Source organism: Kogia breviceps, chromosome X, assembly GCF_026419965.1.
Source record: "Kogia breviceps isolate mKogBre1 chromosome X, mKogBre1 haplotype 1, whole genome shotgun sequence".
NCBI classification, from domain to species: Eukaryota; Metazoa; Chordata; class Mammalia; order Artiodactyla; family Physeteridae; genus Kogia; species Kogia breviceps.
Window position 1 is genome coordinate 64,700,654 of NC_081330.1, and position 13,829 is coordinate 64,714,482.

Sequence of the window (13,829 nt, forward strand, 5' to 3'; positions counted from 1 at the left end):
TGGTTGACAGGATTAATTGATATGAAATATTTAGATAAGCTCTGAATATTTATGTTCCCTTTATTATAACAAATTAGTGAACTATATTGGGAAATTATAACTGTTTATTCATACTCACATTTAATACTTTCTCTGTGTTTTGTTAGTACTTAAACATCTTGAGAACAAAAAAGTAATAATTTTTGTGTTTTCTAATCACTAGTATCTGATTAACTTTTAAATCAATTGCATAGTAGGTATATACATGCTCACTCCACCTCATATGAAATGAATTTTCACTGATTTCTGTACACATAATTTTTCACTCTTGATTTATTTTCTACATTTACATGTATACTGATAAATGTTTGTATAATCTTTAAACAGTAGGTTTTATATTTTGAAGCCTTTTAAAAAATATATATTATGAACATTTTTCCATCTTATTATTACTCCTTGAAAACAGAAGAGTAGGTGGTTTTGTGTTGTTTCACCAGCGTCCTGGTGCTACAGATTTAGTTTGTTTTTAGTTTTTCACTTTAAATGGATAATGCTGTGGCTAACATCTTTAACATCCTTGAAGAATTATTTTGTGTGTGTAATTCTCTGATATTTTCTTAGGATAAATTCCTAAAGATGAAATTATTAGCCAAAGGATGTATATATTTTCAGGTTTTTGGCAAATATTGCAGATTGTCCTTAGAATGTTGTTCAGGTTAAAATACCCACTGGCAATGTATAAGAATGTTTTTTCCTCCCCTTCCCAACATTGGATATTATTTTTAAAAAATCTTTATTAATTTGTCGGTAAAAATGGTATTTTGTTTTAATTCTTCAGGAAGAATTTTTCAAGTGTAAGAAGCACATATATTATGTCTGAAAGGATGATGTTGATATTGTTCAGGCATTTTTATAACCTGTTATTTTTATATAATTAAAGTAGTTGGTAAAACAAGACTAATTTCTACCTTTTCAGATCTATAGCATGACATTGCGATTATCTGCCTTATTTGAAAGTCATATTAAAAATATCATCTCTGAATATAAGTCAGCAATCCAGAGTCAGAAGAGGAGAAGGCCACGGTACAGAAAACGTCTAAGAAGCAGCAGCAGTTCATTATCTAGTAGCAGAGCTCCTAGGTATATTACATTGACATAGCAGTTTAGTTTTCAAAGCATATTGTATGTGTTACCTCACTTCTTAAAGTTTATTGACTACTTTGAGGGAATCCAAGAGATTTTGTTGTTGTTGTTAGAACTCTTATACCTGTGTAAAGGTGGAGCTGGTAACCCAAAGCTTTGTTTATATGGATTTTACTATACCAAAACCTTTTTTTTTAATGATTGAAATTTAACTTTGTTCTATTACCAATTTGAATGATTTCACTTAAATTATATTGCATTTCTTCTTTGATTAACTTAAGCATTTTGTATCATACTGTCTATCATAATATATTGCTAATAGAAAAATGTGTTCATTATTATATATTTTTACTTATAGTCCAAAAGGGAAACAGAAACAAATGAAGTTACAGTCTAAAAATGACCAGAATACCTCAGTGTCTTATGCCAGGACTAGCTCTCCTTTCTCATCTCCTGGTAAATACGTCTTTTGTTTTTGGTGTTCTGTAGTTTAGTTTAACTAAAGAATATAGAAGAGGCAGCATGGTTTATAATGCAAGGAGCAGTGTATTTGGATGTATCAATAGAAAAGTTGCATTTTATCCCCAGTTCTCTGTGGCCCTGGGTAAGACATTAGGTCATAGGACTTAGTTTCTTCATTTTTAAAGTGAGGGTGTTAAGACTAGATGAGTTTTAAAGTCACTTAGTTTTAAAATTATGTGACTTTATGATTTTTAACATCTCTAATATCTCAGACCACTCATCTATAATATATTTGCCAACCTAAGAATGGAAAATTCATAATGTGGGGAGGTGGTTTCCTTGGACAATTTCTGACAAGCTGTGCTTGAAAGCTTAATGATATAATAAAATATTTGTTCTCAGAATATTCGTATTTTCTTTAAACAATTTGTAATTTTGATGTTAGAGTGAAATAACTGAGATATAGTTTTTAAAATAGCCTGTTTAATTTTTCTGAAAACATAATTATGTTAACATTACAATCTTTTTAAATATAAGTTTCAGATGCTACTGAAGGGCTGTCACTGTATTTACTTGATGATGAACTGGATGGGCCATTTTCTTCATCGAGCTTCAGTGGATATAGCCGAAGTGGAAATAGCCATGACCCAGGGAAAGCCAAATCATTTCGAAATAAAGTTTTGCCGATTAAACAAGGTATGAAATAAATATGGACAGGACATTTATTCTTTGTTCCTTTATGATGGCAGACAAATCATTTAAAAGCTGATGTATTTAGGTAGTAAAAATTAGCATGTTCTTATAGGTAACGAGGATTTCAATATTGTCAGACTTGAGTCAGATAGGATTTCATATGCAGATTTCCAAACATGTCTTAGTCTTTTAAAATAAAATTTAAAATGAGTAGGGAGAAAAAACTAAATGAAGAAGTCTTTCCCCAAGCACATAGAAACTAGACTGTTTGACACATTTAGGGTTTTTCATGTTATTAAACCATATTAATAAGAAAGGAAAAAAAATCCAAAATCACCTTTAAATAGGCCTCATATTTTTAAGGACTACCCCAATTTTACAAAAGGGTTTGTGTTGAAAAGTGAGCCTTCTTTCAGTCAACATCCACTTCTAAAACCTTCCTTTGGTTTTCCAGTTATGTTACTCAGATATTCTCTTCCTTCGGGGGCCTGCTGTCTCAATAATTCAGGGGTTTTCGACTGTTCTACCTATTTCTGGGTAATCCAAAGAGGTACTTTAGAAATACTCAGAAGAGCTTTCTCCTTTCAACAAGAACAACTCTGTTTTTTATTTCGTGTGATGAGCTTTCATATAACTTTTATTTGAAGAATAATTTTCACTGCTTAAAAAGAAATCACTGACGTAATAATTCATTATCAGGTACATCCATTTTGGACATGTCTGAGGGCATCGGTTATAAATACTGGAAGGTTATTGTTGTTATGCAGACTTTCTTCTTATACTTAGTCCTATGTTATGGACCCTGAGCATGTTCAAAGAAAGTTCTAATATGTTCATCTATTTGAAATTTGTGAAGAATGGTTAATATGCTTTTATAAATATCTTTATTGGAATATATATTTCTATTTTATATACATTTTAATGAAAGATTAAGTAGCTTATCCATTGTTATTGAAGTATCAAATAACTTAAAAATAGATGTTCTGAAGATATATTTTATATCAGTTATGTGAGAAATATTCAAACTTCAGATTACTTTAAAATAATTCATGCCTTTATTTTTCCAATTTATATCTTTACCTCTCCTCTGATCATGCTGCACATTGCATACTCATGGCACTTCTCTTTTTGCCCTTTCCTTCACTGTTAAGCTTTTAGAAAGAATATCTTATACTTCCTACCTCTATTTTCTTTCCATCTAAACATTCCTTTATGCTTTGTAGTCTGGCCTCTGCCCATACCACTCTCCAAAAGCTTTTCTCCCCATTATCACCAGTAATCTTCAGTGACCAACCAGTGTCCTTTTCTTAGTCCCCATCTCCTCAATCTCTCTATATTGTTGCATGCTATTGACTACACCCTCTAGGAACTCCACTGCCTGGCTTCTATACTCTACTGATCCTATGTCTCTGTTTCTCCTATATTTCTATATTTTGTCTTTTCTTTGGCCTTTCATGCCTCCTATTTGCAGTTTCTCACTTTTTTTGTCTTCTACAAATAAAGGAATTTAATAACTACATCTATCATCTTTATGCTGATGACTCCAAATTCATATATCTAGCCCTAACATCTCTTAATTCTGCCAGTCTCATTTCCAGTACTTTTAAAAAAAATTTCCCTTGAGTGCTTATCATCCATTTTTATGTTTCAATCTTGCTTCTTTTTTTGCACTCACTATTTTAGTTAATGGCACCATCATCTTCTAAGTCATCCAACTTAAAATCTTACAGTGTTCTTTGACTCACCTTTTATCCCTCATTAAGTGTCAGTTGCTAAGTTTTGTGAATTCTACAACTTTTTAGTATCACTCAAATCTCTTGCTACAGTTTGTATTGCTATCCCCATAGTCTCTAGCCTAGTATAGTAGTCAACATGGGCTGTCACAGCAAGATACCACAGATTGGCTTAAACAAAAGATATTCATTTTTAGCAGCTATATTGAGATACCACTTGACATATAAAAATTGTATATATTTAAAGTGTACAATTTGATATTTTGACATACATATACACCATGAAATGGTCACCACAATCAAACTAATTAACATATCCATCACCTCTACATAGTTACCGAGTGTGTGTGTATGTGTGTGTGTGTTGAGGAGATTTAAGGTCTATCCTCTTAGCAAATTTCAGGTATACAATACAGTATTGTTAACTGTAGTCACCATGCTGTACATTTGATATCCAGAATAACTGAATCTTTGTACCCTTTAACCAACACCTCCCCATTTTTCCTCCCTCCAGCCCCTGGCAACCTCCATCCTACTCTCTCCCTCTATGAGTATGACTGTTTTAGATTATAGATATAAGTGAAATCATGAAATATTTCTCTTTCTGTATCTTGCATATTTTGCTTAGCATAATGTCCTCCAGCTCCATGCATGTTGTCGTAAATGGCAATACTTCCTTCTTTTATCCATTCATCTGTAGAAAGACATACAGGTTGTTTCCATGTTTTGGCTGTTGTGAATAATGCTACACTGAACATGGGAATTATAGATATCTCTTCAAGATGCTGATTTCAATTTCTTTGGGTATATATCCAGAAGTGGGTTTGCTGGATCAAATGGTAGTTCTATTTTTAGTTTTTTTTAGGGAACCTCTGTACTGATTTCCATAATGGCTGTACTAATTTACTTTTTCACCAACAGTGTACAAGGGTTCCCTTTTCTCCACATCCTCGCCAACACTTGTTATCTTTTATCATTTTGATATTAGCCACCCTAACAGGTGTGAGGTGATATCTGATAGTGGTTTTGATTTACATTTCCCTGATGATTAGAGATGTTGAGCACCTTTTCATATACCTACAACAGACATTTATTTTCTCATAGTTCTGGAGGCTCAAAATCCAAGATCAAGGTGCCAGCAGGGTTGGTGTCTGGTAAGGGCTTTCTTCCTGGCTTGCTCATGGCTACCTTCTCCCTGTGTCCTCATGTGAGTTTTTTCTTTGCATACACAGACAGGGAGAGCAAGTGAGCACTAGTGTGTCTTTCTCTTATAAGGAAACAGGCAAGTCCTGGTGCATTAGGGCCCACTTACCCTTATGATTTCATTTAATTTTAATTACTTCCTTAAAGGCTCTACATACAGTCATATTGGGGGTTAGGGCTTCAACATATGTATTTGGCGGGGGGAGGGGTTGGCACACAAAATTCAGTCCATAACACCTAGACTATTAGACTAATCTTCTAACTGTGGTTACCATACAACCCTACTGTTTGCTCTCTCCAATTTTTCCAGTCCACTCTCCTGTTTTCCTCCTACCTCGCTTATCTTTGCCAATTGTTCTTTATCTTTAAATGTTGGAATATACCAAGTCTCAGTCCTCAGCCACCTTCTCTCTCTTTACTTGTTCTCTGTGAGCTTTCTTATTTCTCTTTACCCTAAATGTTATCTCTTTACTGACAATTTCCAAAATTATATCTCCAACTCTATCCAAGTCTCCCATGAGTTCTGGACTGGTATATCCACTTGCTTTTTTTCTTTTTAAAATGTCTTGACTTGGATTTCTAGTAGTATTTCTATCTGGAATCTTGATTTTTTTTCTTTCCACCAGATTGCCCAAACCTATTGTCCTTCATTGTTCTCTAACCTAGCAAAATATCTCTACCATTCACCAACTTACTCAGGCATAAAACCTAGGAGTTGATCTTCATTTTGTGCTTAACACTTGACATCCAATCCATCAGCAATTTCTGTCAGTTTAAACTTTAAAGGTTGGTTCTGGTAGCTCCCCCAGAAGGAAATATTCTAAATCTAATCACTTATCATCACCTCTATTGATACATCTCTCATCATCTCTTACCTAGACCATTGCAATGTACTCCCAACTGATCTCTGCTTTCAATCTTGCCCCTCCTATATTCCATTCTCTATACAGCAACCATAGCACTCTTAAAAATGTAAATCAGATCCTGTCATTCTCTAGCTTTAAAACTCGCCACTGGCAGTCATCTCCTACTACTTCTTATTTTTCTCTTCTACTCTTAATTATACTGGGTTCCTGTTTCCTTCAGTGGAATGTTCTTTCCCCAGATCTCACTTCATTCAGTTCTTTTCTCAAATACTGCCTCAGCAGAAAAGTCTTCCCTATCTAATATACCCCCCATACATACATTCACATTCTTTTTTTTTACCCACTTTTCTTTTTCTTTATAACCCATATTAGTACTTGAAGTTATATTATCTATTTACTTCCTTGTCTATCAGGGTTTCCACACTAAAATATAAATTCAAAGATCATCACTTGTCTCATCATTGCCATATTCCAAAGTCCATACAATGCCTGGCAGATAGTAGGTAATCAATACTATTTGTTGAATGAGTGAATAAAATTATTCTGATACATGTTCCCAGATTATTCCTTCTAGATTTCAAGCCCTTAAAATTTCTACCTAGCTACCTCACCACCCATCATCCCTCCACACTCCCCTGATCCCCTGCAAAAAGCAATCAGATAAAAATTAAAACCTTAGTATCTTTCATTTCAAACAGATTTAAATTAATACTCTAGCACTCTCCATGATTTTACCCCATCTATCTTTGGGCACCAAATATATTTTGATATACTTTTTATTTTACTTTTGAACCTAAATAACCATCTTATCAATGTCAAAGCTTAACTTTAAAAAAATATTCATCTTGATTTAGATCACTTCCTTGATGGACCTCTTACAAATGGTGATGGCCGAGATCCCCGGGCAGGAATCAAGAGAAAACTGCTTAGTGCATCAGAAGAAGATGAGAGCGTGGGAAGAGAAGAGAAAGAGAAAAAAGAAACAAAAGAGAAATCACATTTATCTTCCTCAGAGAGTGGAGAGTTAGGATCCAGTTTAAGTTCTGAAAGTACCTGTGGTTCTGATTCTGACTCTGAATCAACTTCCAGAACAGATCAAGATTACGTAGATGGAGACCATGACTATAGCAAATTCATACAAACTAGGCCTAAAAGAAAACTCAGAAAGCAATATGCCAATGGAAAAAGAAACTGGAAGACGAGAGGCACGGGAGGAAGAGGCAGATGGGGCAGATGGGGTAGATGGAGTAGAGGAGGCAGAGGAAGAGGAGGCAGGGGACGAGGCAGTCGAGGAAGAGGTGGAGGTGGCACGAGAGGGAGAGGGAGAGGGAGAGGAGGAAGAGGTGCTTCTAGAGGAGCCACCAGAGCCAAACGTGCACGTATTGCAGATGATGAATTTGATACTATGTTTTCAGGACGTTTCAGTAGACTGCCTCGAATTAAAACAAGAAACCAAGGCAGGAGGACTGTTTTATATAATGATGATTCTGATAATGACAATTTTGTGTCCACTGAAGATCCTCTAAATCTTGGTACATCCAGATCAGGCAGAGTCCGTAAAATGACAGAAAAAGCCAGGGTTAGCCATCTCATGGGATGGAATTATTAACAGTTAATAAATTTAGAATAATTTTAAAAATTTAATGGCCTTCTACTGCAGGGAATTTACCAGGAAATCTACAAAGCAAGTTGTGTGGGGACTTCTGCTTCCTTTCACATTGGTGCTTTTCCATTATGCCAGTATACATTTGTTTCAAGACTTTTGATCTCCACACTTCATTTGTTCAAACAAGCCTTACTCATTAGGCCTTAAATTTTAAAAAATTCTACACACACACACACACACACACACACACACACACACACACACACACACCACAGACACACTACAGATTTACTACATGAAGGGAGCATTCAGCTTCTTAAGAGTAGCATGACATTTTTATCTCAATGGAATATCCCTCTTTTGCTTTTGTATCACAGAAGTATAGCACCTTCTTACAGAGTTTTATATAGTTTGTTTTTGCCATTTTGATTCCTGTACCAGTAATAATAACTTTTGCACAATACACCAATCCTAAAGGCAGCTATTAAATGTTTACAGTTTCTATATTGTAAGAACGATCTGGATTATTTTACTCTTCCCAGGCCAAACTTTCATGAATTGTACTGAACTGAAGTATATATTTATACTACAGTTTTTTTTGGGGGGTGGGGGGTTCTTAATATGCTTTTCATTGATTTGCTTAATTCATGTTAAAGGTGAGAAAGGGTTGGTGCCTTGTAAATATGTAGCAAATCTTTGTGGTGTGTCCTGATGTGTGCATTAACTTTATTAAAAAAATAATACTTGAGGTATCAATCTAGACAAGGTGCCAAATGCAAAAGTTTCTTGCATCCATTTTCTTTTTCCTATTATATTTTATTGCATTAATAGAACTTGTGTAGCTTAAAAAATAACTTAAACATTTGAAAAATCCTCATCCACAAAGAATAACTTAATAGTAGCTCAGCTACCTCTATTAACTACAACTACTGGAAACGTTAAGAAAAATAGATGCTGTTATTCATTACTAAGGAGAAATAGAACAAGCTTGGTAGGAATGAATACTCATAAGTTATAAGCTGAGAGGTTGTTAATAATTGTATTGGCTCTCAAATTAATAGTTGTAATTAACAAACTTTCTTTAGTATGCTCTACCTTATTAGGCTTTTCTTAGAACATATTTGTATAAGTAGACTTGATCTACTACTTATATATCTCTGCTACCACTTACTATTTAACAGCTGTGAGTGACTAGTTTTGAATTTTAAAATGTAATACAGCACCTAGTTTGAGTTGGAATGTTTTGGCTAGCTAATATTTTGAATCAACTTTAATAGGGTTCTGCTCATACCATTCCAAAGGGTTCTTCTGTGATAATGTTTCAGAATAGAACCTGGTTGCACTGCACACTGATATTTTGAGTCATTATTTTATAGATTAAAAAAACTTTAAACCGTATGGTCTTGTTTACAGCAGTAGAGTGCACATGGTTCCATAAGAGATCAATTTTACTCCTCAAATTTGAGAGATTGCAAATTCGCTAATTCATTAGATTCTTAGATTTTTGAGGTGAGAAGGATAATATTGATCTCTGTTTTTGTAGCAACCGATTTGTTGCTCATAGATCAGACTTGTGGGATAAAAGAAATGTTTAATGTATGCTTAGTAATCCCAAGATATTTCCTAAGCTAATGTATGTCTCATGCTTTCAATCATTTCATGCATCTGAAAATCTTTACGTGCAGAGGAAGGAGTACACACATAACTTTGCTTTTTTGGTTGGGTTGGGTGGGGGTTATTCTCCGACTAACATCTTTAAGCAGTTTTCACTTGCAGTAGAAATGATGTTCAGGCTTTAAGAAAGTATTGTGAATTATTAATGGAACTAACTTCTGTTACTGGACAGTAGATCAAGCTGATTTTTTTGTTGTTGTAGTCTACTTTTCACTAAACCAAAATTACTTCTGGTTGTAACTCAGCTGCCACTTTTAACCATAATATAGATTCAAAAACATTTATGTTTAAAACTCTACATTTGATTTTTGCTAAAATGTACTATTTTAGTTATTCATATCTTAGACATTTAGACTAAATTTGTGCCTGTGTTTTCCTGGAATCGATAACACTTTGGCCTACCCTATTCAAAGTAACATAGTTACTTAAATTCATGGATATACTCAAATGTGTATCATGTGTATCGTTTTAGTGTGAAAAAAAATTTTTGACATTCTTCTATGAAGAGCCGACCTCTTGAAATGTAGAAGAATTGCCATTTGTGTGATTTAGATATCTCAAGCTTTATTTATAATTTATTTTGAAAAATAAAAACGGCACATTTATTTCCCAAACGTCAAGATTTTCTAGGTTTAGATAATTAGAATAATAAGGCTGAAGACATTTTTAAGCATATTTTATATGTAGTGAGATACTGTGAAAATACTAGTGAACAGCATTTTGCTGTAATATTGATTTCAGTTATTAGGATTTAAAGTTAGTCACCAGGGTATGTTAGAAGAGCATAGTTATCATTTATTACAAAACAAACAGATTGTTTTCTGTTTGCATGCAAATTATTTTAATAAGTGTGAAAATAAAGGTTTGGAAGACAGTATTTTTACTTTTATATCTGGACTCCCTCCCCCCCATTTATACTTTGCTTTTTTTTGTAATACCACCTCCTGTGAATGTGTTGTAATTTATATCGCATTGATATTTTATCACTTTAATTTTTTAGAGGTCCTTAAAACCTAAATAAGATCTGGGTTTAGCCATAGCAAAGCAAGTAGGAAATGAGCTAAGAATTTTGAAGAAAAGTCTAAATCTTAAATGAATTGCTAAGAAAAAAAGTTACATTTAGGCCCATGAGACCATATACATGTACAAGCCTATTCCTATGCTAAATATTAACAGTCATTGAATTGTAATATTTCTCATGAATGCTAATAATGTTTTAATTCCCAGCTTTAAGATCCTAGCATGTGTATCTGTTTATGAAAACAGAATTGTGTGTTTCTTCTATGGCTTGCTGTGTGTATCTCTTCCAGCAATAGGATGCTCTCCAAAACATTCACTAGCCTATTAATGTAATGACTAGATACGTTTGTGTGTGTGCACGTGTGCGCTCATGCTCGCGTGCACACACACACACACACACACACACGTAGGTCTATATGTAGATTTTTTTTCCCCAACTTGACACGCTTTATCTCAGACAATAAAAAAAAGTTTGTATGGAAGACAGCTGTTTTCACTGTCTTACCAATTTATTGCCTCTGTTGTAAAGCGCTTAGCCTGTATATATACTGCTTGATCATCCATATCATTATGCCTTCTAGATAAACAATCTAGGTTTTGTCGTGTACATGTGTCCTATTATTTTTAATCTAATTTGCCCTTCTTTCATGTGTTTCTGTGTCTGTTTCCCTTCCCAGAGATCAGGCTTGTGCTGGAATTCTTCCATACAGCACTTTGTTTCACCCAGAGGCTAAGAAACTGAGTAAAATTAATAAATCTTATTCTGCACAACTGTGTGCTCAGATACCTAACTCAGCCTTCCAGTACTTTGAAGTAAATTTGAGTCATTTATCTTTGTTGTTGTTTTTGTTGTAATCCTAGGTTGTCATCAGACAATAACAGAATGATTAAAAGAGAGAGATGTGAATGCTACTTCTAGCTTTTTGATAAAAACTTTTTTGAGCATTTTTCAAAATTTGTATGTTGTGGTAGTGATAAAATTAAACACCTTATTGCTCATATATCTCGAGAATTATTTTATGCACATTTACCAACTGGTATTTATCTTTAAAGTTGGAATTTTCTTTTTTTTAATCTGGAAATTTCACATCCACAAAAAGCCTTACATCCTGTATAATTTTCAGTATACTTTGATATCCAGCCTTTTAAATAATTACCAACATTTCAAGTTCTGAAATAAATAGTTTACTTCTGGGGGAAGGAATGGAATTTTCAACATTTAAAGTTCATTGTTTTAAATGTTAACTCCATCCTCAACATCTTTGTGTTACATGAGGGTTTATGAAAGTTATATTGAAAATATAATATGCTAACATGGCTTTTAAGGCTTATTTTAAAAAATAGTGTGAAAATATTTTCATGGTTTTTTGCTTTTCACCTCTCAGTAGCTTCTTTACCAAGTTTAATTTACCAAATTTAACAAGTTTTGATTAAATTCTAATTATGAGGTTAAATTATTTTCATGGTGCTATATTTTGTATAATATGGATTGCCCTCAAATTTTTTTGACATTTATTTCTTATATAGTCTTATCCTTGATTATTTCCTTTTCCATCATTTCTCTCCTGCTTGCTTTTATCCTCATTTCTCTTTCTGCAATGAAGAGTGCACCTAATTTAGCAAATTTCAACAAGACTGGCAATTTATGATTCATTGATGGAAGAAGTACAGTAGAAAGGCCCTGCAGTTTAGAGTTAAGGTGTGTTTGTTTATTTATATGTATGCCCATTTGTTATTCTTATACCTATCTTAATTAAATTTAGAATATGAGACTTTGACATAAAAGCATTGTAAGTATTTTCTAAAAAATAAAACTATTGATACGTATTAAAATCGCCATTGGTAATTGACTTTTAAAATCACATACAAAAATATTTAGAAACACAGTTGGGAAATGTCTTTTTACATATATCACCAGATACACATTAGGCAGTACTACAAATGTTAATTCTTTAAACAATACTGTGGTGATGGCAATCAGTAATTTATTTCTTTGTCCTGTAACTTATCATCCTTGTCTTTTGTAATCCCTTACAAAGTATTAACAAAACTGTACTTTATGTTTGTTCTTAGTATCCATAAATTTTAAGGTGGAAAATCATTCAGTTAATAGTTGATGTGATATTGTATATGGACAAAATGTCCATTAAACTAAAATTCAGTAAAGAAAGGTAAACTAAACTGGCTTGGTTTATAAAATATGTTTTGTTTGGCAGTTATTAGTCATTATAAGCAATTATCTTCAAAGAAAAGAAACTGAACTAATTTGTTGCCATTCTTTATGGGATGTTTACAATAAAATTCCAAGTTGTTTGGAATCAATTGCACTCTTGCTGCTTTGTGCCTCAACTCAGGTACTGGAGATAAATTAACAAAAAGAAAGAAATATGGAGTTACCTTTCCATTATCCAGCTTCAGAGACTGTAACATGTAACTCTTAGGCCTTTCTTGTCTTTTGTCATATAATATTCTATTATTGTTATTATTTTAATTAGAGAAACTAGGGCTCTTCCTCCTATCAAAAAAATTAAGGTGTTTTTGTTTTTCCCTAGTTATTGCAGATATTCTTTGGGTCACTTTTAGGTAAAAATATGTTAGCATTTTAAATGTGGGTTGCTTGGTGCATTAAAAAAACAGCCTTCAAAGCTTTATTGAACATTTTGTTTTGTAGAGAGAGCTGTTTGAAATGAATAGATTTCTAATGTGGTTATAGCTTATAAGTTTTAACAGCTGAGCTATGAATCTCTGGCATTCTTATTTATAGTAAAATTGCCCACAGAGGCTTAATTATATTATTAATGGTGCTTTAATTCAATGTAAATGAAGAAGGTAGAGAACTAAGGTGAGAGATAACTTTTAAGCCAGGAACTGAAGGCCCTAACAAGAACATCCCACTTATGCAACTAAATGGTTGCTGAGAATTTTCTTCCCAGTGGTCAGAACTCCATTTGGTTCAAGGTAAGTAAGCTGGCTAAAGACCCAACTGTATGTTTCATACATATACTGTCTGTTTTGTGTATTTAGAATTAAGAAGTAAGGTATTTAGCAAAATTATCACCTTTGCCTTCTGGCATCATATCCTATGGCTATGAAAGTAGTCCACATTTTTGCAATATTTGGAGATTTAAATGGAGATGCATTGTTTGGTATTTGTGTATAGTTGCTTGATTGGTTAAAGATAGCCCTCTTTAAAGATATAAAAGTGGGCTTCCCTGGTGGCGCAGTGGTTGGGAGTCCGCCTACGGAGGCGGGGGACGCAGGTTCATGCCCCGGTCCGGGAGGATCCCACGTGCCGCAGAGCGGCTGGGCCCATGAGCCATGGTCGCTGAGCCTGCGCATCCGGAGCCTGTGCTGCGCAACGGGAGAGGCCACAGCAGTGACAGGCCCGCGTACCGCAAAAAAAAAAAAAAAAAAAAAAAAAAAGATATAAAAGTGTACATTAAAAATTAT

General features: G+C 33.8%; 1 protein-coding gene across 3 annotated transcripts in view; it reads left to right on the forward strand.

Annotated features, from left to right (window-relative positions):
• Window positions 1-11,139, forward strand: part of BRWD3 (bromodomain and WD repeat domain containing 3) — a 128,621-nt gene extending 117,482 nt beyond the window's left edge. For all 3 annotated transcript variants that reach the window (XM_059050745.2, XM_067023146.1, XM_067023147.1), the window contains 4 exons: window positions 956-1,119; window positions 1,481-1,578; window positions 2,122-2,280; window positions 6,934-11,139. In XM_059050745.2, coding sequence (XP_058906728.1) covers window positions 956-1,119; window positions 1,481-1,578; window positions 2,122-2,280; window positions 6,934-7,688 — 1,176 coding nt within the window. In that variant the 3' untranslated portion in view covers window positions 7,689-11,139. The remainder of the gene's footprint in view (window positions 1-955; window positions 1,120-1,480; window positions 1,579-2,121; window positions 2,281-6,933) is intronic.
• The last annotated feature ends 2,690 nt before the right edge of the window (window positions 11,140-13,829 follow it).